At 40.0% G+C, this 27,755-nt stretch overlaps 1 protein-coding gene across 4 annotated transcripts in view; it reads left to right on the plus strand.

The window, feature by feature from the left end:
* Positions 1-493: 493 nt before the first annotated feature.
* Positions 494-27,755, plus strand: part of LOC126295360 (uncharacterized) — a 49,496-nt gene continuing 22,234 nt past the window's right edge. The window contains exons 1-3 of one of the 4 annotated variants that reach the window (XM_049987835.1): positions 494-686; positions 790-884; positions 24,689-24,764. In XM_049987835.1, the coding sequence (XP_049843792.1) occupies position 686; positions 790-884; positions 24,689-24,764 (172 nt within the window). In that variant the 5' untranslated portion in view covers positions 494-685. Of the gene's footprint in view, positions 687-789; positions 885-1,334; positions 1,601-1,992; positions 2,076-24,688; positions 24,765-27,755 lie in introns of those variants that run through there. The other 3 variants (XM_049987837.1, XM_049987836.1, XM_049987838.1) reach the window with 3 other exon arrangements.

Raw genomic sequence — 27,755 nt, forward strand, 5'->3', positions numbered from 1 at the left:
AATAAGCGGCAGGCTACAAATTGCAAAACGACAGGAAATGATAGTACTGCGCATGCGCGGGTTCTTCAAATGTCGCTCATACATGTGCGTATATGGCCAAAAAGCGATATACAAAATGTATACGCGACATGTATGAGCTCAAGGGTCCGCATACAAGTTCCGTGAATTTTTGTATGAGGTGACATATAGCGACATGTTAAACTGACATGTCGCTCATACTTGTTGCGATACATGTATCCCAGTGTAAACATACCTTAAAGCCGGGTTCACACAGGCAACAAAAGTATCGACACTGCGAATGGCGAACTGCATTTGCTTTGTAATTGCATGTGTGAACTCCTAGTTTTCGGTGGCGCCATTTAAGAAGAGCAACTTTTGTCACGCCACAAAAAGTTGAACTTGGTTCTACTTTGTTGCGCCAATTTTCCTTCTCCACAATCGAATAACGTCATTCGATTGCTACGTCGTGGCTGTATTCAAACCTTTCTAGTGCGTATTCGTTCGCAGATAATGCTTTTGTTTGTGCGTTTGCTATTAATATGTTGAAAAAGTGGTCAACAGAGACAATTATGAGAGTCTTGGAGGTGTATCAAGTACGAGAATGCCTTTGGAACCACAAAAGCGAATCATATAAAGACAAATTTTAGAGATGCTGCATTAACTGAAATAGTAAACAGTATGCGTGAGTAAGTACCTGGAATTGATGTAGCTACAACAAAGTTAAAAATTCTAAGCATTCGAAATGCTTACATGAATGAACATAAAAAAAGTACTGAAATCTCTTAACAGTGGTGCGTCTACATAAACCCAGCCTTGCTTGGTTTGAAGCTGCAAACCGGTTCTTAAAACATGTAGTCGAGACAAAAGAGGCGAGAAACACTTTGGTAAGTAATATTTTACATTTATTATGTTTCCGAAACATCTTATTTAGTAATATGTACAGCCGTTTAATTAGCTGATACAGGTGACGCCATTTTGCAAACTGCTCAATTACGAAGAATTTGTGGCGTCCTGTGTGAACGGTAGCTCACACCGCCACTTCAGAATGACTTGACTTGGGGCGATACTTTCGTTGCGTGTGTGAACCCGGCTTTAACAAATGTTTTTCAGGAAAGAACCAAAGATTAACTTCCGTATCGTATCCCATGAACATACGTATTTCTGCATGAATCACTCATAAAAGCATATAATAATTATGGAATGTATTCGGTAGTCAATCACGGTTGGGAACACAAAAACAAAGTAAAGAACAAACAAGTCAGTAGTACCACAGTTTACTATGGTCGAAGGTTTACACTCAATCACGAAACCCTCTGCCCTGAGTTGTTACCGTTTGATAGCTGGGACGACATTAGCGCTCCAAGCGGTCAGAAATAGTGTATTTACGTATGTCGTAAGGATAATGCGAACATTTAATTACTTAACGAAATGGTTGTTGTATTTCTGCATTCCATACGTTAACAAGTACCAAGAGACATGAATTGTTGTGAAATACACGTAAAAACAACCAAATCAGACTGATTTAATGACACAAGCTAGAACCTATCCATGAGGAATTACTTTCGAGTATGTTGTGTATGTGCAGCTTATTCCTCTGAAAGTAAGAATATGAACGTATACATACTGAATGAGAAGCATATATTTCTGTTGGTGTCTTGTTTTTATCATAGGACTTGCCTTGTCACAATTTTTTTTTTTTTTTTTGTGGAGTTTAATGATTCGTCCATTCTTAACATTTCACTCGACTTTCAAATTCACGAGTGTTTTTGTAAATGTTATTACTTTTTTTTGAGAAACGAGTGTGTTGTTGATTTTTGTCGTCTGAGGCTCGGATTTAGTAATTATTGTGGAACTGTTTCTTCTGTGATAGAAAACAGTTTTGCGTTTGACGTTTTATCATCATATCCAAGTGGCTTTTCCTTAAGCTACAGCTGTAGTGACTTTTTGGTACGTTAAATGATGTAGATATCACATTCCATATATGTTTCTTAGGTTCCACTTTCCTGATTCGGCTGAGAGTGTGGTGAATAATACTCTGCTCTGTTGGGTAGATATACAACCTCATTTTACGAAAGGTAAGGCCTTCTAGTGCTTCTTACAAGCAATTTTTTGTTATTAAAGGAACAGAACACTATTCAGTAAAAGTCTGTGCGTTACAAGAGAATAATAAAGTCTGCCCTCTAATGTACCCATTCATACGTCCCTGTGTCCTTAGTAAATTAAATGACAAATGTGGAGTTCTTTTCTATTTATTGTCAGTTATTTGGTATTAGATACGCTTCCTACTGTAAAAACTATGTTAAAAACCAACATAAGCGGTAGCATTCGAAATAATCTGACGTCGCTGTGGGTAACTAAAACGAGATGAAGTGTCGCTACTGTTATGTTGAACTGTGTCCCTTCGGCCCACGAAAAATGTGTGGAATCGAAATATAAATGGCATATAAAAACCGAACCATAATAACTCCTTTGTATCACGTGGTTCTTACAAATGAAACGATAAACATTAGCAGGGTATGAAGTACGTTGCGTACTGTACTTTTATTAACCTCACGATGATTCCATTTCCGTTTCGAATGCTTCACTTCTTAAATATATTACGTCTAATTCTTGTATGAGTCCTTCCGACATTGGCTTCTTCGTGCCCGTATATTGGTCAACGGAGGCGTCCGATCCCACGCGTCGGCTTTGACCCGTGACGCAAGGGTGTTGTGTGTGACGTCATGACGGCGCGGAGTTTGGCTTATGAGTGTGGTGTGTTTGCAGATATTGTCGTGTTGTGGTTTGTTGTGCTCTTTGGTGGTATGTTCAGGGTTTTCATTTATGTGGTGTAATGGGCTCAGTATGCTTTTGCTCATTATCCAGAATAGTTAGTGTCGGCTGTTGTTTTTCTTCAGGACTGGATATGACGGATAAAATTAACAGCGTGCAGGTCAAGGGAAGTGTTCGACCCCAAAGTGTGGCTGTGTATGTTAATATTGGTATCGGGAGATGTTTTTTAGCTATATAGGCCAAGGGAAGTGTTTGATCCTAATTTATGGGATCGGGAGCTGCTGTTGAACAATGTAGCTCAAGGGAAATGTCAGATTCCAGATGATATAGTGTTTAGTGGTATTTGGAGAGTTTTGTGATGTCGTTTTTTTTTCGTCGTTTTGTGTGGCTTTGTATGGGGGTGGGAGTCTAAATTTGATTATATTTAGTTTGCCTCCACCTAAAAACACACCACTTCCCGCAGTTGTCCCGTTAGTGTCATTAGGCTTTTTGTGGAAAGTGTGTGTGTTTCCGCCATATTTGTGACGTCATGGGTCAAAGCAGGCGGGCGGGATCGGACGCTTCCGTATTTCCGTGTGGTGTATTGGGTTAATTGTTGTACCGCTGTTTGAGCTGTTCAGTTGTCGGTTGCGACTGTTGTTCAATAGAAATTCTTCTACAGAAATTGGTTTCAGTGAGTTAAGAATTATGTTTCCATTGTGTATAAGTTATTGTAGTGTTGTTTGCTGTACGTCGTGTGGTAAGTCGTTTAGTTTAATTTGTGGCTGCTTTTGTTAGTTATGGATATGACTGATAAATACAGTAGTGCTCATTTGCGGTCTGAAATAGGAGATGATATGCTCTCCCTCATTAAATTCTTGCAATTATTCGTGCTGCTGGCTGAGATCGTGAAATACGTCGTGTATCGGCAGATTGTACTGTTGGACAGAGTTCCGGCGTCTCGGACCAGGGACTGCTACATGTGGCGGTGCGGAAGGGACAAGGTTTGGCGCTCCATATGGCGTGGTACTTGGTTCGAGAGGTCTGGGTTGCGCATGAGAAAGAGTTTTGATGATGTATTATTTTTGTTATAGATCCTCCCATAGTTTTTGTGCACGAGAGTGGTGTGAGCGAGAGGACGGTTTTTGATTGGTTTTCGTATTGTAATGAAGTTTGTTCTTAATATATTAAGAACAGGGGTAAATTGGGTGGACCTGGGGTAGTGGTGGAGGTTGATGAGTTTGGGAAGAAGTAGTATTGGGGGGGGGGGGGGGTAACACGTGAGGCAATACTGACCCTACGACTTATCTTAGAAGAAAGATTAAGGAAAGGCAAACCTACATTTCTAGCATTTGTGGACTTAGAGAAAGCCTTTTGACGATGTTCACTGGAATACTCTCTTTCAAATTCTGAAGGTGGAAGGGGTAAAATACTGGGAACGAAAGGCTATTTACAATTTGTACAGAAACCAGATGGCAGTTCAGAGTCGAGGGGCATGGAAGGGAAGCAATGGTAGGGAAGGGACTTAGACAGGGTTGTAGTCTCTCCCCGATGTTATTCAATCTGTATATTGAGCAAGCAGTAAAGTAAACAAAAGAAAAATTTGGAGTAGGTATTAAAATCCAGGGAGAAGAAATAAAAACTTTGAGGTTCGCTGATGGCATTGTAATTCTCTCACAGACAGCAAAGGACTTCGAAGAGCAGTTGAACGGAATGGACAGTGTCTTGAAAGGAGGATATAAGATGAACATCAGCAGAAGCAAGACGAGGATTATGGAATGTAGTCGAATTAAGTTGGGTGATGCTGAGGGAATTAGATTAGGAAATGAGACACTCAAATTAGTAAAGGAGTTTTGCTATTTCCGGGAGCAAAATAACTGACGATGGTCAAAGTAGAGAGGATACAAAATGTCGACTGCCAATGGCAAGGAAAGCATTTCTGAAGAAGAGAAATTTGTTAACACCGAGTGTAGCTTTGAGTGTCAGGAAGCCGTTTCTGAAAGTATTTGTATGGAGTGTAACCATGTATGGCAGTGAAACATGGGCGATAGATAGTTTGAACAAGAAGAGAATAAAAGCTTTCAAAATGTGGTGCAACAGAAGAATGCTGAATATTAGGTGGGTAGATCACATAACTAATGAGGAGGTATTGAATAGGATTGGGGAGAAGAGGAGTTTGTGGCGCAACTTGACCAGAAGAAGGGATTGGTTGGTAGGACATGTTCTGAGACATTGAGGGATCACCAATTTAGTATTGGAGGGCAACGTGGAGGGTAAAAATCGCAGAGGGAGACCAAGAGATGAATACACAAAGCAGATTCAGAAGGATGTGGGTTGCAGTAGGTACTGGGAGATGAAGAAGCTTGCACAGGATAGAGTAGCATGGAGAGCTGCATCAAACCAGTCTCTGGACTGAAGACCACACCAACAAGTCTCCGTTTGGATTATGGGTGTGGGGGGGGGGGGGCTGTTGTTTTGCAGTTGGTTGTTCAGTGTGTGTTTTTAAGGTTTTGGAGGGACGTACAAAAAAGGAATTGGTGGGATTGAGGAGTATATAGAGTAGGGTACTACAGTAGTTTCCGATTCCTTTTCATCTTGTAGCGGATTGGGCCAGAGGGGGTATGATCATTTAGTTGTTAAGTATAGTTTAGGATTCAAGAGTTATGAGGCTAAAACATGCATAAATGCTATAGAGGTGTTATGGGGGAGGTTAAGTCAGTTATTGGGAGGGGGAAGAGGCGCTCTTCTAACCTTGAGTGTCATTTAGATGTGTATTGTTGGCAGAAGAGTGTCCCTTGGTTGCATTTTTCACGTTTCTTTAAGTGCTGTGTGTAGGCCGAAGGTGGTCGGTTAAGGATGTGTTGTGAGGGTGGGGGACTGCAGCTCGGGGAGGGGGGACTTGTTGGTAATGTTTGTGGATGGGGCAGTGGTTGTTGTTGTTTTATGATTATGTTGTGGAGTATCTGTTTTGTTGCAGTTGTGTGATTGAGATTTGTTTATTTTTTGGTATTTATTTGTTAATGGATCTTTGATTTTGGGGGGAGTTTTTGTGTGAGTGTGTGAGTGAGTGAGGAGGGGGGGGGGGTTCGTTCTCTAAATCCTCGCACAAACAAAAAAATCGCTGACATCGATACGTGTCCAAGGAATAGAAAAGTAACTGAAATCACTCAACAGAGGAAAGTCCTCTGGACCTGACAGGATACCAATTCGATTCTACACAGAGTGCGCAAAAGAACTTGCCCCCCTTCTAACAGCCGTGTACCGCAAGTCTCTAGAAGAATGGAAGGTTCCAAATGACTGGAAAAGAGCGCAGGTAGTCCCAGTCTTCAAGAAGAGTCGTCGAGAAGATGCGCAAAACTATAGACCTATATCTCTGACGTCGCTCTGTTGTAGAATTTTAGAACATGCTTTTTTGCTCGCATATCATGTCGTTTTTGGAAACCCAGAATCTACTCTGTAGGAATCACCACGGATTCTGGAAGCAGCGATCGTGTGAGACCCAACTCGCTTTATTTGTTCACGAGACCCAGAAAATATTAGATACAGGCTCCCAGGTAGATGCTATTTTCCTTGACTTCCGGAAGTCGTTCGATACAAGTCCGCACTGTCGCCTGATAAAGTAAGAGCCTACGGAATATCAGACCGGCTGTGTGGCTGGATTGAAGAGTTTTTGGCAAACGGAACACAGCATGTTGTTATCAATGGAGAGACTTCTACAGACGTTAAAGTAACCTCTGGCATGCCACAGTGGAGTGTTATGGGACCTTTGTTTTTCACAAAATATATAAATGACCTAGTAGATAGTGTGAGAAGTTCCACGCGACTTTTACTGGATGATGCTGTAGTATACAGAGAAGTTGCATCATTGGAAAATTGTAGCAAAATACAGGAAGATCTGCAGCGTATAGGCACTTGGTGCAGAGATTGGCAACTGACCCTTAACATAGACAAATGTAATGTATTGCAAATACATAGAAAGAAGGATCCTTTATTGTATGACTAGAATACTCTTTCAAATTCTGAAGGTGGCACTGGTAAAATACAGGGAGCGAAAGGCTATTTACAATTTGTACAGAAACCAGATGGCAGTTGAAAGAGTCGAGGGGCATGAAGGGAAGCAGTTGTTGGGAAGGGAGTAAGACAGGGTTGTAGCCTCTCCCCGATGTTATTCAATCTGTATATTGAGCAAGCAGTAAAGGAAACAAAAGAAAAATTTGGAGTAGGTATTAAAATTCATGGAGACGAAGTAAAAACTTTGAGGTTCGCCGATGACATTGTAATTCTGTCAGAGACAGCAAAGGACCTGGAAGAGCAGTTGAACGGAATGGACAGTGTCTTAAAAGGAGGATATAACATGAACATCAACAAAAGCAAGACGAGGATAATGGAATGTAGTCAAATTAAATCGGGTGATGCTGAGGGAATTAGATTAGGAAATGAGACACTTAAAGTAGTGAAGGAGTTTTGCTATTTAGGAATTAAAATAACTGATGATGGTCGAAGTAGAGAGGATATAAAATGTAGACTGGCAATGGGAAGGAAAGCGTTTCTGAAGAAGAGAAATTTGTTAACATGGAATATAGATTTAAGTGTCAGGAAGTCATTTCTGAAAGTATTTGTATGGAGTGTAGCCATGTATGGAAGTGAAACATGGACAATAAATAGTTTGGACAAGAAGAGAATAGACGCTTTCGAAATGTGGTGCTACAGAAGAATGCTGAAGATCACATAACTAATGAGGAGGTATTGAATAGAATTGGGGAGAAGAGAAGTTTGTGGCACAACTTGCCTAGATGAAGGGATTGGTTGCGAGGACATTTTCTGAGGCATCAAGGGATCACAAATTTAGCATTGGTGGGCAGCGTGGAGGGTAAAAATCGTAGAGGGAGACCAAGAGATGAATACACTAAGCAGATTCAGAAGGTTCTAGGTTGCAGTAGGTACTGGGAGATGAAGAAGCTTGCACAGGACAGAGTAGCATGGACAGCTGCATCAAATCAGTCTCAGGACTGAAGACGACGACAACAACAACAACAACAACAACAACAACAACAACAACATGATTATATGATAGCGGAACAAACACTGGTAGCAGTTACGTCTGTAAAATATCTGGGAATGCAGAACGATTTGAAGTGGAATGATTGTATAAAATTAATTGTTGGTAAGGCGGGTACCAGGTTGAGATTCATTTGGTGAGTCCTTAGAAAATGTAGTCCACCAACAAAGAAGGTGGCTTACAAAACACTCGTTCGACCTATACTCTAGTATTGCTCGTCAGTGTGGGATCCGTACCAGATCGGGTTGACGGAGGAGATAGAGAAGATCCAAAGAAGAGCGGCACGTTTCGTCACAGGGTTATTTGGTAACCGTTATAGCGTTACGGAGATGTTTAGCAAAGTTAAGTGGCAGACTCTGCAAGAGAGGCGCTCTGCATCGCGGTGTAGCTTGCTCGCCAGGTTTCAAGAGGATGCGTTTCTAGATGAGGTATCGAATATATTGCTTCCTCCTACTTATACCTCCCGAGGAGATCACGAATGTAAAATTAGAGAGATTAGAGCACGTACAGAGGCTTTCAGATAGTCGTTCTTCCCGCGAACTGTACGCGAGTGGAACAGAAAAGGGAGGTAATGAAAGTGGCACGTAAAGTGCCCTCCGCCACACACCGTTGGGTGGCTTACGGAGTATAAATGTAGATGCAGGGGGGCTGTGGCTGTGTGTGGTTGTTGTGCTTGTCCTAGTGTGTAGCACTGGAAATTTTTTTGTGGTAAGTAGGCCTTTTTTTGGTGTATTTTTTGTGTGTTATGATGTTTGGTGGGGTATTTCTGTGTTATGTGGTCGGTTTTATTTACTGCATGTGTTTTTGGATAATGATTCAGTACTGGCACTTGGGGTTGATTTATGTATCTTAGGGGAATTACTCGATTCGTGAAATTTAATCGATAAGCGATAATATTTGGTCATGTTGAGGCAGCATGTAAACGTTCAAAATGGTTAAAAGCAGATTTTCTGATCTGCAAAACTTAATGCATCTTATGCCAAATGCGGCGTGCTCAAAATACTAACATGAAAATTACATAATATGTACTGCAGCAGAACTGTGCGGTAGATTAACATTTCATCAGGCAAATTTTACACTGTAAGTTCATAATTTAAGACATTGTTATTCTAAGCAAACAAGATTATTTTATGTAGTTGACACCATAAGAGGTCCAATTTAAAACTGCAGCAATTCTGGTTAATAAAGTCTTAAAACCAAAAGGATGGGAGTTGCATGTAGCCGATATAGTTTTGTTGACAGTTGTTGGAAACAGGAAGTAAATATTTCATGGAACTAGGGATTAGTAATTTCCTTTTATTTTATGGTTGTTCATCATTATACCACAGTCTAGTTGTACTGTGAGTACACCTGCAAACTGTTGTTTCATAACATTTAGTTATATTTTGTTGGTCAAAATAATTTATTTATTTATTTTCTGATGTATATTTGTCATACTTCATATTCATGAAGGAACTCCAATGTTTTGCGAATTTTTTCTTCCGCATTAAATGATAAATTGGGTTTTTATGTAAAAATGCAAACTGGCATCTGCAGTGCATGTGTGGTTGACAGAAACTGAAGTTCTGCACTTGTTCCACAGCTTCCATGCAGTATGATTTGTTGTTGTGTGTTGTTGTTGTTGTTGTTGTTGTCTTCAGTCCTGAGACTGGTTTGATGCAGCTCTCCATGCTACTCTATCCTGTGCAAGCTGCTTCATCTCCCAGTACCTACTGCAACCTACATCCTTCTGAATCTGCTTAGTGTACTCATCTCTCGGTCTCCCTCTACGATTTTTACCCTCCACGCTGCCCTCCAATGCTAAATTTGTGATCCCTTGATGCCTCAAAACATGTCCTACCAACCGATCCCTTCTTCTAGTCAAGTTGTGCCACAAACTTCTCTTCTCCCCAATCCTATTCAATACCTCCTCATTAGTTACGTGATCTATCCACCTTATCTTCGGTATTCTTCTGTAGCACCACATTTCGAAAGCTTCTATTCTCTTCTTGTCCAAACTAGTTATCGTCCATGTTTCACTTCCATACATGGCTACACTCCAAACAAATACTTTCAGAAATGACTTCCTGATACATAAATCTATATTCGATGTTAACAAATTTCTCTTCTTCAGAAACGCTTTCCTTGCCATTGCCAGTCTACATTTTATATCCTCTCTACTTCGACCATCATCAGTTATTTTACTTCCTAAATAGCAAAACTCCTTTACTACTTTAAGTGTCTCATTTCCTAATCTAATTCCCTCAGCATCACCCGATTTAATTTGACTACATTCCATTATCCTCGTTTTGCTTTTGTTAATGTTCATCTTATATCCTCCTTTCAAGACACTGTCCATTCCGTTTAACTGCTCTTCCAAGTCCTTTGCCGTCTCTGACAGAATTACAATGTCATCGGCGAACCTCAAAGTTTTTATTTCGTCTCCATGAATTTTAATACCTACTCCAAATTTTTCTTTTGTTTCCTTTACTGCTTGCTCAATATACAGATTGAATAACATCGGGGAGAGGCTACAACCCTGTCTCACTCCTTTCCCAACCACTGCTTCCCTTTCATGCCCCTCGACTCTTATGACTGCCATCTGGTTTCTGTACAAATTATAAATAGCCTTTCGCTCCCTGTATTTTACCCCTGCCATCTTTAGAATTTGAAAAAGAGTATTCCAGTCAACATTGTCAAAAGCTTTCTCTAAGTCTACAAATGCTAGAAACGTAGGTTTTCCTTTTCTTAATCTTTCTTCTAAGATAAGTCGTAAGGTCAGTATTGCCTCACGTGTTCCAACATTTCGACGGAATCCAAACTGATCCTCCCCGAGGTCTGCATCTACCAGTTTTTCCATTCGTCTATAAAGAATTCGCGTTAGTATTTTGCAGCCGTGGCTTATTAAACTGATAGTTCGGTAATTTTCACATCTGTCAGCACCTGCTTTCTTTGGGATTGGAATTATTATATTCTTCTTGAAGTCTGAGGGTATTTCGTCTGTCTCATACATCTTGCTCACCAGCTGGTAGAGTTTTGTCAGGACTGGTTGTCCCAAGGCCGTCAGTAGTTCCAATGGAATGTTGTCTACTCCGGGGGCCTTGTTTCGTCTCAGGTCTTTCAGTGCTCTGTCAAACTCTTCACGCAGTATCGTATCTCCCATTTCGTCTTTATCTACAACCTCTTCCATTTCCATAATATTGTCCTCAAGTACATCGCCCTTGTATAAACCTTCTATATACTCCTTCCACCTTTCTGCCTTCCCTTCTTTGCTTAGAACTGGGCTGCCATCTGAGCTCTTGATATTCATACACGTGGTTCTCTTCTCTCCAAAGGTCTCTTTAATTTTCCTGTAGGCAGTATCTATCTTACCCCTAGTGAGATAAGCTTCTACATCCTTACATTTGTCCTCTAGCCATCCCTGTTTAGCCATTTTGCACTTCCTGTCGATCTCATTTTTGAGACGTTTGTATTCCTTTTTGCCTGCTTCATTTACTGCATTTTTATATTTTCTCCTTTCATCAATTAAATTCAATATTTCTTCTGTTACCCAAGGATTTCTAGCAGCCCTCGTCTTTGTACCTACTTTATCCTCTGCTGCCTTCACTACTACATCCCTCAGAACTACCCATTCTTCTACTGTATTTCTTTCCCCTATTCCTGTCAATTGTTCCCTTATGCTCTCCCTGAAACTCTGTACAACCTCTGGTTCTTTCAGATTATCCAGGTCCCATCTCCTTAATTTCCCCCATTTTTGCAGTTTCTTCAGTTTTAATCTACAGGTCATAACCAATAGATTGTGGTCAGAGTACACGTCTGCCCCTGGAAATGTCTTACAACTTAAAACCTGGTTCCTAAATCTCTGTCTTACCATTATATAATCTATCTGATACCTTTCAGTATCTCCAGGGTTCTTCCACGTATACAACCTTCTTTCATGATTCTTAAACCAAGTTTTAGCTATGATTAAGTTGTGCTCTGTGCAAAATTCTACTAGGCGGCTTCCTCTTTCATTTCTTAGCCCCAATCCATATTCACCTACTATGTTTCCTTCTCTCCCTTTTCCTACACTCAAATTCCAGTCACCCATTACTATTAAATTTTCGTCTCCCTTCACTATCTGAATAATTTCTTTTATTTCATCGTACATTTCTTCAATTTCTTCATCATCTGCAGAGCTAGTTGGCATATAAACTTGTACTGCTGTAGTAGGTGTGGGCTTCGTATCTATCTTGGCCACAATAATGCGTTCACTATGCTGTTTGTAGTAGCTTACCCGCATTCCTATTTTCGTATTCATTATTAAACCTACTCCTGCATTACCCCTATTTGATTTTGTGTTTATAACCCTGTAGTCACCTGACCAAAAGTCTTGTTCCTCCTGCCACCGAACTTCACTAATTCCCACTATATCTAACTTCAACCTATCCATTTCCCTTTTTAAATTTTCTAACCTACCTGCCCGATTAAGGGATCTGACATTCCACGCTCCGATCCATAGAACGCCAGTTTTCTTTCTCCTGATAACGACATCCTCCTGAGTAGTCCCCGCCCGGAGATCCGAATGGGGGACTATTTTACCTCCGGAATATTTTACCCAAGAGTGTATCGTAATGTTTCAGTATATTATAGTGTCAATACATTTGAAATATTTTCGCGTTATTCCATGCATAAATGCAAAACATTTTTGTTGGTATGTTTGCATAAGCTAGGACTATGGTATATAGAGTCTAGTGCTAGATTTCTCTTGTAAGAGTTATAGTTAGCTTGATATAGACTCGCTTTCAATAGCTCAGACATGCTGGAAAATTTTAGAAAAAGCAGTCAATAGAAATTTTTATTTGTAAAAATTTGCATCCTGGTTTCATATAATTATTTTTACAAATAATGTTATTAAAGAACACTAGGAAGCAATGAATGATATCAAATATATAATTTGTCGTCCTAGTATCGAAAATTAACTGTGCAGTATTTTTGGATGATGTTAACAACGAATTTCTTAAAAGTAAAAAGAACAGGTTGGCTAAGATTTGAAAACGGACATCACATAGTACCATTACTGTTGTGTGTCGTTTTTCTTCCTAACTCGTCGCAAAATAAATTAAACAGTAAACTAGAGTGGATTACACCTGTAATAAAAATTTCTAGTGCCGGAAAAAGGAAATTCCATAGTGAGCCAAAATCAAACAGAAATCCTGATTTTGTTAAATGTCAGATACTGTAAAGCTACATTCATGAAAGTTGTACTTACAGGTAACAAATGGCCAGTAGTTCTTTAATCATTCAACATAGTAATAAGCGAAAGGCAGTGTGCTTAGTTGTTGAATCAGAATTAGGTGCTACAGTTGAAAGTCTTGCGATTTCGAAAATTAATTTGAAAATAATACTGTAATAAACCTTGTTCAGGTATCAAATTGTTTTGGTGAATTATTCTTAAGTGTAGTGAGCTCAGTTGTAGAAATAACAGTGTACCAGGACAATATAAGTTTGGAAAAACCACCTGAACACACATTTCAAACACTTTGAAAAAGTCACCCAAAGGGATGTGGAAAATGAAATTTTGTCTTTGAAAAACAAAACCTCATCTAGGTGTGATGAAATTTAAAGAGTGCTTGTAATAGTTATTATAAACCAATATTTTGAGCAGGGATGTTTTACAAACATACTGAAATGTTGTTGTTGTGGTGGTGGTCTTCAGTCCTGAGACTGGTTTGATGCAGCTACCTATGATACTCTATCCTGTGCAAGCTTCATCTCTCAGTACCTACTGCAGCCTACATCCTTCTGAATCTGCTTAGTGTATTCATCTCTTGATCTCCCTCTACGATTTTTACCCTCCATGCTGCCCTCCAATACTAAATTAGTGATCCCTTGATACCACAGAATATGCCCTACCAACCGATCCCTTCTTCTAGTCAACTTGTGCCACAAACTCCTCTTCTCCCCAATTCTATTCAATACCTCCTCATTAGTTATGTGATCTACCCATCTAATCTTCAGCATTCTTCTGTAGCACCACATTTCAAAAGCTTCTATTCTCTTCGATCGAACACGTCTGGAATGTGACTGAACACGGTGTCAGAACTCGCCATCCCCCAACCCGGAATTTACAGGAATTAGGTGATGTGTGTGCAGAAGTGGTGTCAACTCCCTCCAGCGACCTACCAGTGTTTCATTGCTTCCATGCCACGATGTGTCGCCTCCGTTATCTGTGCTGTCATGATGTTCTGGTTGATCAAGGTACATTTTGTCAGGTGCGACAAGCATAGGCATCAGGACAATATCCTGTCTCTTGTGCTTTGAGTTTATTATTCAGGATACTATAATCTTGAGGGGAAATTCAGCAGATGTCACAAGACTCCCAGTATAACTGAAAGATAGGGCCATGCGTGTTGTCAAACAGGCATCATTTCAATCACTTATTAAAAAATCTTAAAGTACTACCTATTTCTTCACTTTACATATATGAGCTATCATTCTCATATAAAAATCAACATATACTCAACTCTCTTCATTGTGACAAAGACTGCAGCACTGGCCACAGAGAATTTTAAACTCCCCAACACACCATTCAAAATTCTGCGCTCAAGTGCCAGAGCATATGCGAATAAAAATTTACATTAAAGTAAAGGAATGTAATATAGTTGACATGGGGTTTCACTGAAAAGATTGTTCTATACCCAGCTGGTAGAAATGTGTTACTACTGTAGTGGATAATTCTTTGAGGACAGTTTCCAGGTTGAACAGAAAAAATTATGCATTTACTTTTGTATACTGGAAACTGCAGTGTATAATTGTGTAGCAGTATCTCAAAAATTTATATAAAATAATGTAAAAATCCTGATATGTCTCAAATACATCGAATCAACAATGATGATTGTATGCTATGAGAGGAATAAATCTATACATTTATCTGATTTTTTCCTCCCTCATTGAAGTAGTATGTTGAAAGGCAATAATAATCAAAAATGTTAAATTAAATCAACTTATGAACTTATAAATCTCCAAACTGGTTTGGTATCTTAGTGCTGAGTGTGTTTAATTTCCAATCAATTGCTTTTCATGTGCACATCCATTCCTTGTGTAAATGCCATTCTATTTACTGATTCCCCCACAAGCGTAACTTGTAAGAAAACTCTTGTACCTTCTGAGTATATGAATGATGCTTATTTGCAGGGAACCTATTAATAAATTACAAGAAAATTGTGCAGTATCACAAACACTTTTTTTTAACTTCTAGTTCCAGATCAGTAGACTTCTGAAAGTATGGATCCCTAGTGTTTTCTCGGGTGTAGAAGTATGAAACTGGAACTTTGCTATAGATGGAGCTAGCCATCAGTTTAGAGGCTGAGAGACCGCGCCTGTAGTGCCATCTGCTTGCTGTAAAGGCTGACGAATGTCAACACATGGTAACCCAAGTTCCATACATCAGTATCTGCTTCAAACCTGTAAACATGTTGAGTTTTGTGGCTACGAACTAAAATTTGCAAACAGCATTGGTTTTCTGTTATCATTTGAAGAAAACTGCTGCAGAATTGCATCGAATGCTTGTCAGAGCTTTCGGCGAACGTGCCCTAGGGAAAACTGTGTTTCGGGTGTTTCAAAAAATTCAAAAGTTGTGATTTTGACATGAGGAACAATGAGTGCGGGAACCACTGAAAAAGTTCGAAGACAACAAATTGCAGAACTTTTTGGATGAAGATGATACTCAAACTCACCAGGAACTTGTGAAACAGTTAAATGTGTTGCAGAAAGCCATTTCTCTTCAGTTGAAAGCCACGGGAAAGTTTCAGAAAGTGGGAAAATGGGTTCCACATGAACTGAATGATAGACAGCAAGCAAATCGAAAGATCACTTTCGACAGATAGAAAAGAAAGTCCTTTCTCCATCGAACAGTGACAGGTGATGAAAAATGGGTGTTTCTGAGAATCCTAAGTGCTGTGGGTGAATCCAGGCAAACCATCGATGTCCACTGCAAAACCAAATCACTTTGGAAAGAAAACAATGCTCTGTGTTTGTTGGGATCAGAAGAGTGTCCTCTATTATGAGCTGCTAAAACCTGGTGAAACCATTAGCAGTGATCACTACCAACAGCAAATGATCGATTTAAATTGAGCATTACGTGAAAAACAACCAGAATATGGCAAAAGGCAACACAGTCATACTGCTCCACAATAACGCCCCGTCACACACGGCAAAACGGGTCAGGGAAACGATCGAGGCATTCAGTTGGGAAATGCTAGGACGTGCAGCTTATTGTTCAGACTTGGCTCCATACAATTATCATCTATTTGCATCACTTTGACTCGGTGAACAGCGCTTCAATTTGTATGGAAATGTAGGCAAATGGCTCACTGACTGGTTTGCTTCAAAAGAACTACTGTTTTTTTTGGCATGTGATTCATAGCCTGCAGGAGAAGTGGGAGAAATGTATAAATAGCGATGGAGATTATTTTGAATAAAATATTGTTTATCAGTTTCATGCTTCTGCACCTGGTACTTTCCTTGGTACCTGCCCGGTTGATTCAAGTGAGGTTGCTACAGCATGTTACTAACAAAATGAAAAACCTCAGTGCCATATCTTTTCCACTCGGAAATCTCTGTGTTGACTTGCAGATTGGCAGAGTGTCACTTAGTTCTGTTCTGTTGCATAATCTTCTGATGCGTTGTAGATAAGGCAAAAACAGTATTCATTCTACAGAAGTGTGCATTAGAATGTTGTGTAAATTGATAGCTGAACATCCAGCTGAGGCCTCTTCAGGGATCTAAGAATTCTTACACTTACGGGGAGATTATATATTTTCAAGCTTTCGCAACCCACGGTTGCTTTATCAGGAAAGAGGGAAGGAAAGGGAAAGACGAAAGGATGTTGGTTTTAAGGGAGAGGGTAAGGAGTCGTTCCAATCCCGGGAGCGGAGAGACTTACCTTGGGGGGGGGGGGGGGGGGGGGGGGGGGGAAGGACAGGTATACTATATATATATATATATATATATATATATATATATATATATATATATATATATATATATATATATATATATAAACACACACACACACACACACACACAAGCAGACATAATGCCTAATGGTATTTAATTCGGGGTGTTACGAAAAGGATAGACACACACACACACACACACACACACAACCCTAACAGGCAGCCTGCCTTCAGCTGCCAGAGACTGTGTGTGGGGGGGGGGGGGGGGGGGGGGGGCGGCATCAATTTTCAATGAAGGCATTGTTGGCCAAAAGCACACTTTCTGACAGTATTTTTGTTGTGCCTATCTGCAACTCAGCATCTCTGCTATATAGTGAATAGCAACTCTTCTTTTCATAATATTGCCTAGTGGTATTTGTGATTAATTATAAGAGTGAATTTAGGATGAACTCACCAAAACACAAACGCAGTACTGGAGGACTCGAGAAGGTAAATTCTGCATGACTCTTAATCCATGGAGAAGAAATAAAAACTTTGAGGTTTGCCGACGACATTGTAGTTCTGTCAGAGACAGCAAAGGACTTGGAAGAGCAGCTGAACGGAATGGACAGTGTCTTGAAAGGAGGGTATGAGATGAACATCAACAAAAGCAAAACGAGGATAATGGAATGTAGTCGAATTAAGTGGGGTGATGCTGAGGGAATTAGATTAGGAAACGAGATGCTTAAAGTAGTAAATGAGTTTTGCTATTTGGGGAGCAAAGTAATTGATGATGGTCAAAGTAGAGAAGATATAAAATGTAGACCGGCATTGGCAAGGAAAGCGTTTCTGAAGAAGACACATTTGTTAACATCGAGTATAAATTTAAGTGTCAGGAAGTTGTTCCTGAAAGTATTTGTATGGAGTATAGCCATGTATGGAAGTAAAATGTGGATGATAAATAGTTCAGACAAGAACAGAATAGGTACTGGGAGATGATGAGGCTTGCACAGGGTAGAGTAGCATGGAGAGCTGTATCAAACCAGTCTCTGGACTGACGATCACAACAGCAGCAGCAGCTTAGATTTGTATTAGAAAGATCTGACAGTGGTATTTGCAAAGTTACATAAATTCTTTGTTTGAAGTATCAGAGCAAAACACCAGCTGACCGTATAGGAGGTTGAGCAGGGGCTCTTATCAAAGAAAATGTTTTTTCCTCTACCAACTAAAACAGATAATAGATAATTTTGATAATCTCATGATTATCATTATTAGCAAAGTAGATCTAGTCATTATTTGCTTTTAGTACGCTCTAAAGTGACTGCTTCTGCCTATTAATGTATTACTTGATGTGTTCCATATTTCCGAAGGACGTTCACACGATAGTACGTACCGAACAGGATGTGTGAATGAATGAATGAATGAATGAGTGAGTGGTCCTCAGATATTTTAAATCCTCGAAATTAGATAATTTATTTTTCTTTCAAATTTACAATTTCTTGCTTTAAATTGGATGGGAGAACGTAACTCCACTTGGAATCCTGAGCAAGGAGGCAAATTCTGCTTGAGAATAATTTTTGTCTTGTATTGTAATTGTGTACAATGCAGTTCAATTGAATTTCGTAGCATAAAAAACTATTAAAGACTAAATGTACTGGGAAATGGGCATAAGAATTCAAACATCCTTAAAGAGGCTTCTGCAAAATTATGTACTTTCACAGTATTTTTGCTGCTCACTAGGGTCGTAATGCAGCAGGGCCTGAAAATAATTTAACATACGTAGTTCTACATAAAGAGATTACACTAACAGAAAAACACACTCCAATGGGACCCAAAGTATTTCATGCAACATGTTTCATTCCGTGCCTGATCATTAATGTTTCCTTCTGGTGCTGACTGGTAATATTTGCTTGTTTTAATTTGCATTTTATGCTGGTGAACCAAACCAGTATGATCACCTGCTTAATAGCTTATTTGCTTGTCTTTGGAATAAAACAATCACCGATTTTGTGTATCAGGGATTCAACAGAATGTTTATAGGTTTGCAGAAGTATGGGAAGTATGTGGCATTAGACGTCTATGCACAGCTAATGTAATTCGTGTAAAAAACAGGCCACTTATTTGAGTACACACCTATGCAGTGAAGCCGCCTGATAGCAATCCAAATGGGTTGCATATGATTTACATCAGGCAAATTTGATCACCATTCACTGTAATGCTCCTCAAACCACCGTAGCATGTTTTGGCTCCGAGGCACGGACAATTATACTGCTGAAAGATATCACCAATGGGGAAGACATCAAGCATGAAGGGATGTGGGTGGTTCGCAGCTGTCAGCGCATCTTTGATTACTGACATGTGTCCCATGCAAGTGAGGGAGAATATCTCCCATACCATAAGATCAGTTTGGATTCCGTAGAAATATTGGGACACGTGAGGCAATACTGGCCCTACGACTTATCTTAGAAGCTCGATTAAGGAAAGGCAAACCTACGTTTCTAGCATTTGTAGACTTAGAGAAAGCTTTTGACAATGTTGACTGGAATACTCTCTTTCAAATCCTAAAGGTGGCAGGGGTAAAATACAGGGAGCGAAAGGCTATTTACAATTTGTATAGAAACCAAATGGCAGTTATAAGAGTCGAGGGACATGAAAGAGAAGCAGTGGTTGGGAAGGGAGTGAGACAGGGTTGATGTCATCGGTGAACCTCGACACTTTCATTTCTTCTCCATGGATTTTAATACCTGCTCCAAATTTTTCTTTTGTTTCCTTCACTGCTTGCTTAATATACAGATTGAATAATATCGGGGAGAGACTGCAACCCTGTCTCACTCCCTTCCCAACCACTGCTTCCCTTTCATGTCCCTCGACTCTTACAACTGCCATCTGGTTTCTGTACAAATTGTTAATAGCCTTTCGCTCCTTGTATTTTACCCCTGCTACCTTCAGAATTTGAAAGAGAGTATTCCAATCAACATTGTCAAAAGCTTTCTCTAAGTCTACAAATGCTAGAAACGTAGTTTTGCCCTTCCTTAATCTAGCTTCTAAAATAAGTCGTAGGGACAGTGTTGCATCACGTGTTCCAACATTTGTACGGAATCCAAACTGATCTTCCCCGAGGTCGGCTTCTACTAGTTTTTCCATTCGTCTGTAAAGAATTCGCATTAGTATTTTGCAGCTGTGACTTACTAAACTGATAGTTCGGTAATTTTCACATCTGTCAACACCTGCTTTCTTTGGGATTGGAATTATTATATTCTTCTTGAAGTCTGAGGGTATTTCGCCTGTCTCTTACATCTTGCTCACCAGATGGTAGAGTTTTGTCAGGACTGGCTCTCCCAAGGCCGTCAGTAGTTCCAATGGGATGTTGTCTACTCCGGGGGCCTTGTTTCGACTCGGGTCTTTCAGTTCTCTGTCAAACTCTTCACGCAGTTTCGTATCCCCCATTTCATCTTCATCTACATCCTCTTCCATTTCCATAATGTTGTCCTCAAGTACATCGCCCTTGTATAGACCCTCTATATACTCCTTCCACATTTCTGCTTTCCCTTCTTTGCTTAGAACTGGGTTTCCATCTGAGCTCTTGATGTTCATACAAGTGGTTCTCTTATCTTCAAAGATCTCTTTAATTTTCCTGTAGGCAATATCTATCTTACCCCTAGTGAGATAAGCCTCTACATCCTTACATTTGTCCTCTAGCCATCCCTGCTTAGCCATTTTTGCACTTCCTGTCGATCTCATTTTTGCCTGCTTCATTTACTGCATTTTTATATTTTCTCCTTTCTTCAATTAAATTCAATATTTCTTCTGTTACCCAAGGATTTCTACTAGCCTTCATCTTTTTACCTACTTGATCCTCTGCTGCCTTCACTACTTCATCCCTCAAAGCTACCCATTCTTCTTCTACTGTATTTCTTTCCCCCATTCCTCTCAATTGCTCCCTTATGCTCTCCCTGAAACTCTGTACAACCTCTGGTTCTTTTAGTTTATCCAGGTCCCATCTCCTTAAATTCCCACCTTTTTGCAGTTTCTTCAGTTTTAATCTACAGTTAATAACCAATGGAATGTGGTCAGAGTCCACATCTGCCACTGGAAATGTCTTACAATTTAAAACCTGGTTCCTAAATCTCTATCTTACCATTATATAATCTATCTGATACCTTTTAGTATCTCCAGGGTTCTTCCATGTATACAACCTCCTTTCATAATTCTGAAACCAAGTGTTAGCTATGATTAAGTTGTGCTCTGTGCAAAATTCTACCAGGTGGCTTCCTCTTTCATTTCTTTGCCCCAGTCCATATTCACCTACTATGTTTCCTTCTCTCCCTTTTCCTACTACCGAATTCCAGTCACCCATGACTATTACATTTTCGTCACCCTTCATTATCTGAATAATTTCTTTTATTTGATCATACATTTCTTCAATTTCTTCGTCATCTGCAGAGCTAGTTGGCATATAAACTTGTACTACTGTAGTAGGTGTGGGCTTCGTATCTATCTTGGCCACAATAATGCGTTCACTATGCTGTTTGCTGTAGCTTACCCGCATTCCTATTTTGCTATTCATTATTAAACTTACTCCTGCATTACCCCTATTTGGTTTTGTGTTTATAACCCTGTAATCACCTGACCAGAAGTCTTGTTCCTCCTGCCACCGCACTTCACTAATTCCCACTATATCTAACTTTAACCTATCCATTTCCCTTTTTAAATTTTCTAACCTACCTGCCCGATTAAGTGATCTGACATTCCACGCTCCGATCCGTAGAACGCCAGTTTTCTTTCTCCTGATAACGACACTCTCTTGAGTAGTCCCCGCCCGGAGATCCGAATGGGGGACTATTTTACCTCCGGAATATTTTACCCAATAGGACGCCACCATCATTTAATCATACAGTAAAGCTGCATGCCCTAGGGAAAGATTACGGCCGTAGTTTCCCCTCGCTTTCAGCTGTTCGCAGTACCAGCACAGCAAGGCCGTTTTGGATATTGTTACAAGGCCAGATCAATCAATCATCCAGACTGTTGCCCCTGCAACTACTGAAAATGCTGCTGCCCCTCTTCAGGAACCACACGTTTGTCTGGCCTCTCAACAGATACCCCTCCGTTGTGGTTGCACTTACGGTATGGCTATCTGTATCGCTGAGGCACGCAAGCCTCCCCACCAATGGCAAGGTCCATGGTTCAAGGGGGAGGACATTTATAGTGTACCACAATATTTCTGTCATATGCTACTGTCGATAACTGTTAGTGCGACAAATGGTGGAGAGTGAATGTGATGGATCGTGAGTCAGTAGTTAGTTAGAAAATTCATTCATAATCTTCTATAACTCGTGAACAATGTTAACTGTAATTTTGTTCTACCTGGATAGAAATTAGCCACATCATCAAAATTTTCCGCGCGATAGGAAATATCATAGACAAGTAGTTCATAGCAATGATGAAAGTACATTTCTGGCTGCACTGCATATAATTCTATAATGGCAATCATATTTTTGAGTTCGTAATCGTTGGCTTCACAAATGCAACCACACAGGCACATTTAGACCTATCCTAGGTCCCGGGCTTCTCTATAGGTTATCATGTAGGCACAAAGTTTTCTTCCATTCGTATTCAATGGCTTCACCAACTCGAAATGAATGTGTCATATTCCACCCTAACCGAGGCTTCAGAGTACACTACAGGTCAGTCTGTCAAGAAGTCTAGTTTGTTTACTTCCTGGTTGTGATATCGAAAACAAATCTAGTTGTATACTTCACCAGAAGAAACCATTAGGCCACCTGATTGGCTATGATTGCCAGAAACAAATTGTCAGCAACAGCACACAATAGAAAAGTAAGGTACACCATAAGTGCACATTAGTCCTCTTGTGTCGTTAGCAATCATTACAGTCCAGCACATATCATGTTGCACCATCATACATCTCACATAGGCACAAAATAGACTAAGATAAAAAAAAAACCCTTCCTTGTGTGCATTCAGAAGGCAGTGTTACAGGACATTATCAAGAGTCTTAACATGTATCGTGCTGTTTCCTTTAGGTTATATGGCCTTCCGAATGTACACAAGGAAGGGGCTTCTTTACGTCCTGTAGTAAGTAATATTGGCTTTCTGACATATTGTGTAGCCGAGTATCTTGCTTCTCTTTTGAGTCCACAAGTAGGTCATTGTGAACATCACATCATGAACTAAGCTGATTTTTTACATCGTTTGATGGGACTGTGGTTGAGCGACTGATTTTTTAGTGAGTTACAATGTGGTCTCTCTTTTCACTCGTGTTCCTCTGTCTGATTTGTTGCGGTTAATCGAGTTTAGGTTTGGTGCTGAATTAACTAATCTCTTTGGCATGTGTTGACATGCACTTACTTTTTATTCAGTGACCAGTTTTAACGAGCAGACGGATGGAGTTGTGATGGGTAGTCCATTGTCACCTGTGATCGCAAATTTGTTCATGGAAGACTTTGAGGAACGTGCATTGAGGTCGGCGCCTTTGAAACCTGCCTGTTTCTTTAAATATGTTGAAACTTCATGGCAGGTTAAAACTGTGTGCTGGACCGAGACTCAAACTCGGGATGTTTGCCATTCACGGGCTAGTGCTCTACCAACTGAGCTACCCAAGCACGACTCACGCCCTGTCCTCACAACTCTACTTCCGCCAGTACCTCGTCTCCTACCTTCCAAACTTTACAGAAGCTCTCCTGGTTCGAGGACGGGGCGTGAGTCATGCATGGGTAGCTCAGTTGGTAGAGCACTTGCCCGCGAAAGGCAAAAGTCCCGAGTTCGAGTCTCGGTTCACCACGCAGTCATTAATCTGCCAGGAAGGTTCATATCAGCGCACACTCTGCTGCAGAATGAAAATCTCATTCTGGATACTTACGTTGTTTGGCCTCATAGTAGGGAGAATTTGAATGCCTCTGTAGAACATCTGAACTTGATTCACCCTAACATTCATTTTACAATGGAGGTGGAAGAATATGGTTGCCTTCCCTTTCTTGATGTCTTTGTTAGGAGGAAAGATGATGGATCATTGGGACATGCAGTTTACAGGAAATGTACTAAGACCAACTTGTATTTACAGGCTAATAGTTGTTACCATCTGGTTCAGCATGAAGGGGTACTTCGTACCTTGGTACACAGGCCACATGTCATTTCAAACGCTGAGACTTTGCCAGCTGAGCTGTCCCATCCTGAAGCTATGTTTCGCCAAAATGGTTATAGTGATAGACAGATTGAATGTGCAATGCGCTATCGACCAACTGTGCATTGGGTGATAGGTGATAATTCTGAGTCAATACCTAAGTCTGCTGCTTTTTTGCCTTAAGTAGGAAACACTTCCGACAAGATCGGTCGTATTTTACGGAAATACGATGTGAAATGTGTTTTTTGACCTCCATCTAAAATTAGAGCACTTTTGAGTTTCGTTAAGGATGATCTTGGTCTGGGTAAGGCGGGTGTATATCGCATTCCTTGTAGCTGCGGCATTGCATATATTGGTTAAACTATCAGACTGTGGAGGGCCAATGTATTGAGCATAAATGGCACACACGATCACAGCAGCCAAGTAGATCTGCAATTGTCGAACATTGCTTGGATACTGGTCATCCCGTGTTGTATAACGACACTGAGATATTGGCATGCACGTTCAGCTATTGGGACAGTATTATTAAGGAGCCGCAGTTGAGATTAAATTAGCGAGCAACCTCGTAAACAGGGATGGAGGTTTTTGTTTAAACTCTGTTTGAAATCCTGCTCCTCCCTTGTCAAAAAACAGAGGGACAGTCAATGTTACGTCATCTGCTAGTTCAAAGTCTCACTATTGATATCTCTGACTTTGGTCATCTATGGTGGCCTTAGCATTCAGTGTGTGTGTGTGTGTGTGTGTGTGTGTGTGTGTGTGTGTGTGTGTGTGTGTGTGATCTTTCCTGCATTAGTCCGAGAACTTAGGTTTTAAATTTACATGTACATCACCTGTCTGTTGCAGTTTGTCTTGAAAATGGCGGGGTGTTCTCCCGCCGAAATATCGGAGGTCGCTGAAAATGTTACTGGGCTGGATTCCCGTAAGTTGTTTGAAAACCTTTCATATTCTATCACATTATTAACCCTTTCGGTCACTCTTTTACACTTCTGAGATGATAATTTTGTATTCATGCAGAACTTATTTTTTTGAAACTTTTTCATATAACAGAACCAAATTGGACCTCCCAAATTCAAGTTGTGGGACATGTACATTTAATCTCTAAAATTTTTGTGACACCTTTTTGTAAAGGAATGGAACATTTAAATAATAAGCTTGTAAAATAAATATCAAAATTTACTATAAAAACCTTTACAAAAGTGAAAGGTTTCTGGTGACACAGTATTTTCATGCAAAGTTCATTTTGTATAGAATTGTAGAACGTAATTATGCTCTCTTGGTATACAAAGATGGAGGTCGCATCTGGAACACACGTGTGCGTCTTAGCTTTGCACCCAGACTTTTTGCATGTAGAGGCTGATTTCTGCTGATCACAGCATGGCAAATGGTCCACAGAAACGTATCTGATATCTGATTTTTAAAATATGTAAAAATCTGCCAACCGGTTGCATAGGTTTTCTATATACCGTGATCAGGTTTCGTCACCTCTAAGAGTGACTTCATCAGAAGATAAGGTAATTAACTAAAATGAATATGTCAGATTAAATATCTTACCTAATAAAAGTTTACATTAATGTAGATGAGTGTAAAACAAATAGTACTTACATGAACAACATATCGTCAAGGACGTACAGTGATTTAAGAGCTGAGTTGCTCAAGTCAGACATAATGTTCTTCAAAAAGTCAAACATTAAAACGTAAGTAACACCGGTGTGGTGTGAGGAGACTGACTGTGTGCCAACTAGTCACACTGCCAAGTAAACGTAATGTAGGGCACGCCACAAGCGGGCCACTAGGAATGTGAGCAAAACAGTTTTGTGTATTACACATTTTCTGAAGTAAATCGTACATATAACCAGTATAGCTTTTAACAAAAATTAATTTTGCAAATTATTGAGTAACATTTATAAATGAGCTTCAAACGGGATCAAACTCTTGCCTTTACAAATGTCTGTGTGTGTCTGTGTGTGTCTGTGTGTGTGTGTGTGTGTGTGTGTGTGTGTGTGTGTGTGTGTGTGTGTGTGTGGGCACGCGCGAGTGTATACCTGTTCCTCTTTTCCCCCTAAGGTAAGTCTTTCCACTCCCAGGATTGGAATGACTCCTTACTCTCTCCTTTAAAACCCATATCCTTTCGTCTTTCCCTCTCCTTCCCTCTTTCCTGATGAAGCAACCGTGTGTTACGAAAGCTTGAATTTTGTGTGTGTGTTTGTGTTTATGTGTCTATCAACATACCAACACTTTTGTTTGGTAAGTTACATCATCTTTGTTTTTAGATATATTTTTCCACGTGGAATGTTTCCCTCTATGATATTCATAGTACATCGTTTGCTACGTTTTATGTAGCACAGGTAGAACCAGAGTTAAATAGGACTAGAATTACATACTCTCCTTCCCTCTTTCCTGATGAAGCAACCGTGTGTTACGAAAGCTTGAATTTTGTGTGTGTGTTTGTGTGTCTATCAACATACCAACACTTTTGTTTGGTAAGTTACATCATCTTTGTTTTTAGATATATTTTCCCACGTGGAATGTTTCCCTCTATGATATTCATAGCACATCGTTTGCTACGTTTTACGTAGCACAGGTAGAACTAGAGTTAAATAGGACTAGAATTACATACTTAATGAAGAACATCAGTTCATTACAGGACACAAAATTTGAAAAGAAAGCTTGCATAACTAGGGCACAAAGGTCATCTGATGTGTTAGTAATGAGCGTAATTTAACAGAGGTAAAATAATGTTTCTGAAAAGGAGGAGAGAACCTGAATTATAAGTATCATAAAACTGAGAGCACTGGTTTAAAAACATTAAAGAAATTTCTAATTTTCAACTGTACTTGTTCACTCAACATGTAATCGTTATTTGGTGTGTGCCCGAAAATTTCAAGTTCTTCCAAAACATCAAGTTTTTTCTCTTTCTTTTCTCGAACCTATGCAACCGGTTGGCAGATTTTTACATATTTTTCAAATTTGTGTATACGGTTGCTGCAAACGTTGGCCATGTTCAAAGTTGTATCTGATATCCTCTGAATGTTTTAGTGGATTTCTACACTTTGTATATGCATACACTGATAAGCCAAAACAGTACGATCACTGCCCACTGCGACGTTGGGTGCCATCTGGTGGCATTGTGTGCATGTGATGTGGTAACAAAAGTATGTTTGCATAACAGACATGGATGGGGAATAACCCTAGCGAAGATATAGGGTGCAAATAGGGAAATTACGTTTACAGAGGGCAGATTATTATTACGCAGAGTCTGGAAAAGAGTATTTTGAAAATGACAAATCTGGTTGAATGTTCACATGCTACTGTTGTGAGCATCTCTGGAGAGAGGTAGGACGACACTGAAACTACACTAGGCGCTAAATGGTTGGGTGTCCACAATTCATCACAGAATGCGTGCACAAGTCTTTCGGAGCTCACTGTTCATATTACATTATCAACTATGGAGCTCCGCAGCAGACTGCGGTGGCCCGGTGTAATGTTAAGCGTTTTCGTGGACTCTCTTGTTGAAGAATGCTGGTCGTGCTTTCTTGCAGCGCCGATGCCTTCTGCTAGCACCGGACGCTTCCCCGAAGATTTCACTGCTAGGAAGGGGAAATTTTCACTCTCTCGCTCTCTCTCTTCTTATTTAAAAAATACACTACTCTTGGGATATCATTCAATGCACCTGAACATTCGTACAGAAAAACAACTAAACTTTATAACGTAAGCCCACACATAACCGGGCACCCAGAATCAGTTAATTACACATTTTTGAACACAATTAATACATAAGCTTTTATTGCGGCTGACTATCCACGTCCAGTCCACGTACTCTCAACAGCAGTTCGACGTCTAATAAACAGTCACTATTTTGAGTCTCTCCATTTGTTTTCCAACATTACTCTTTGCAGCTGGCCACAGAGCT

Source organism: Schistocerca gregaria, chromosome 11 (assembly GCF_023897955.1).
Source record: "Schistocerca gregaria isolate iqSchGreg1 chromosome 11, iqSchGreg1.2, whole genome shotgun sequence".
NCBI classification, from domain to species: domain Eukaryota; kingdom Metazoa; phylum Arthropoda; class Insecta; order Orthoptera; family Acrididae; genus Schistocerca; species Schistocerca gregaria.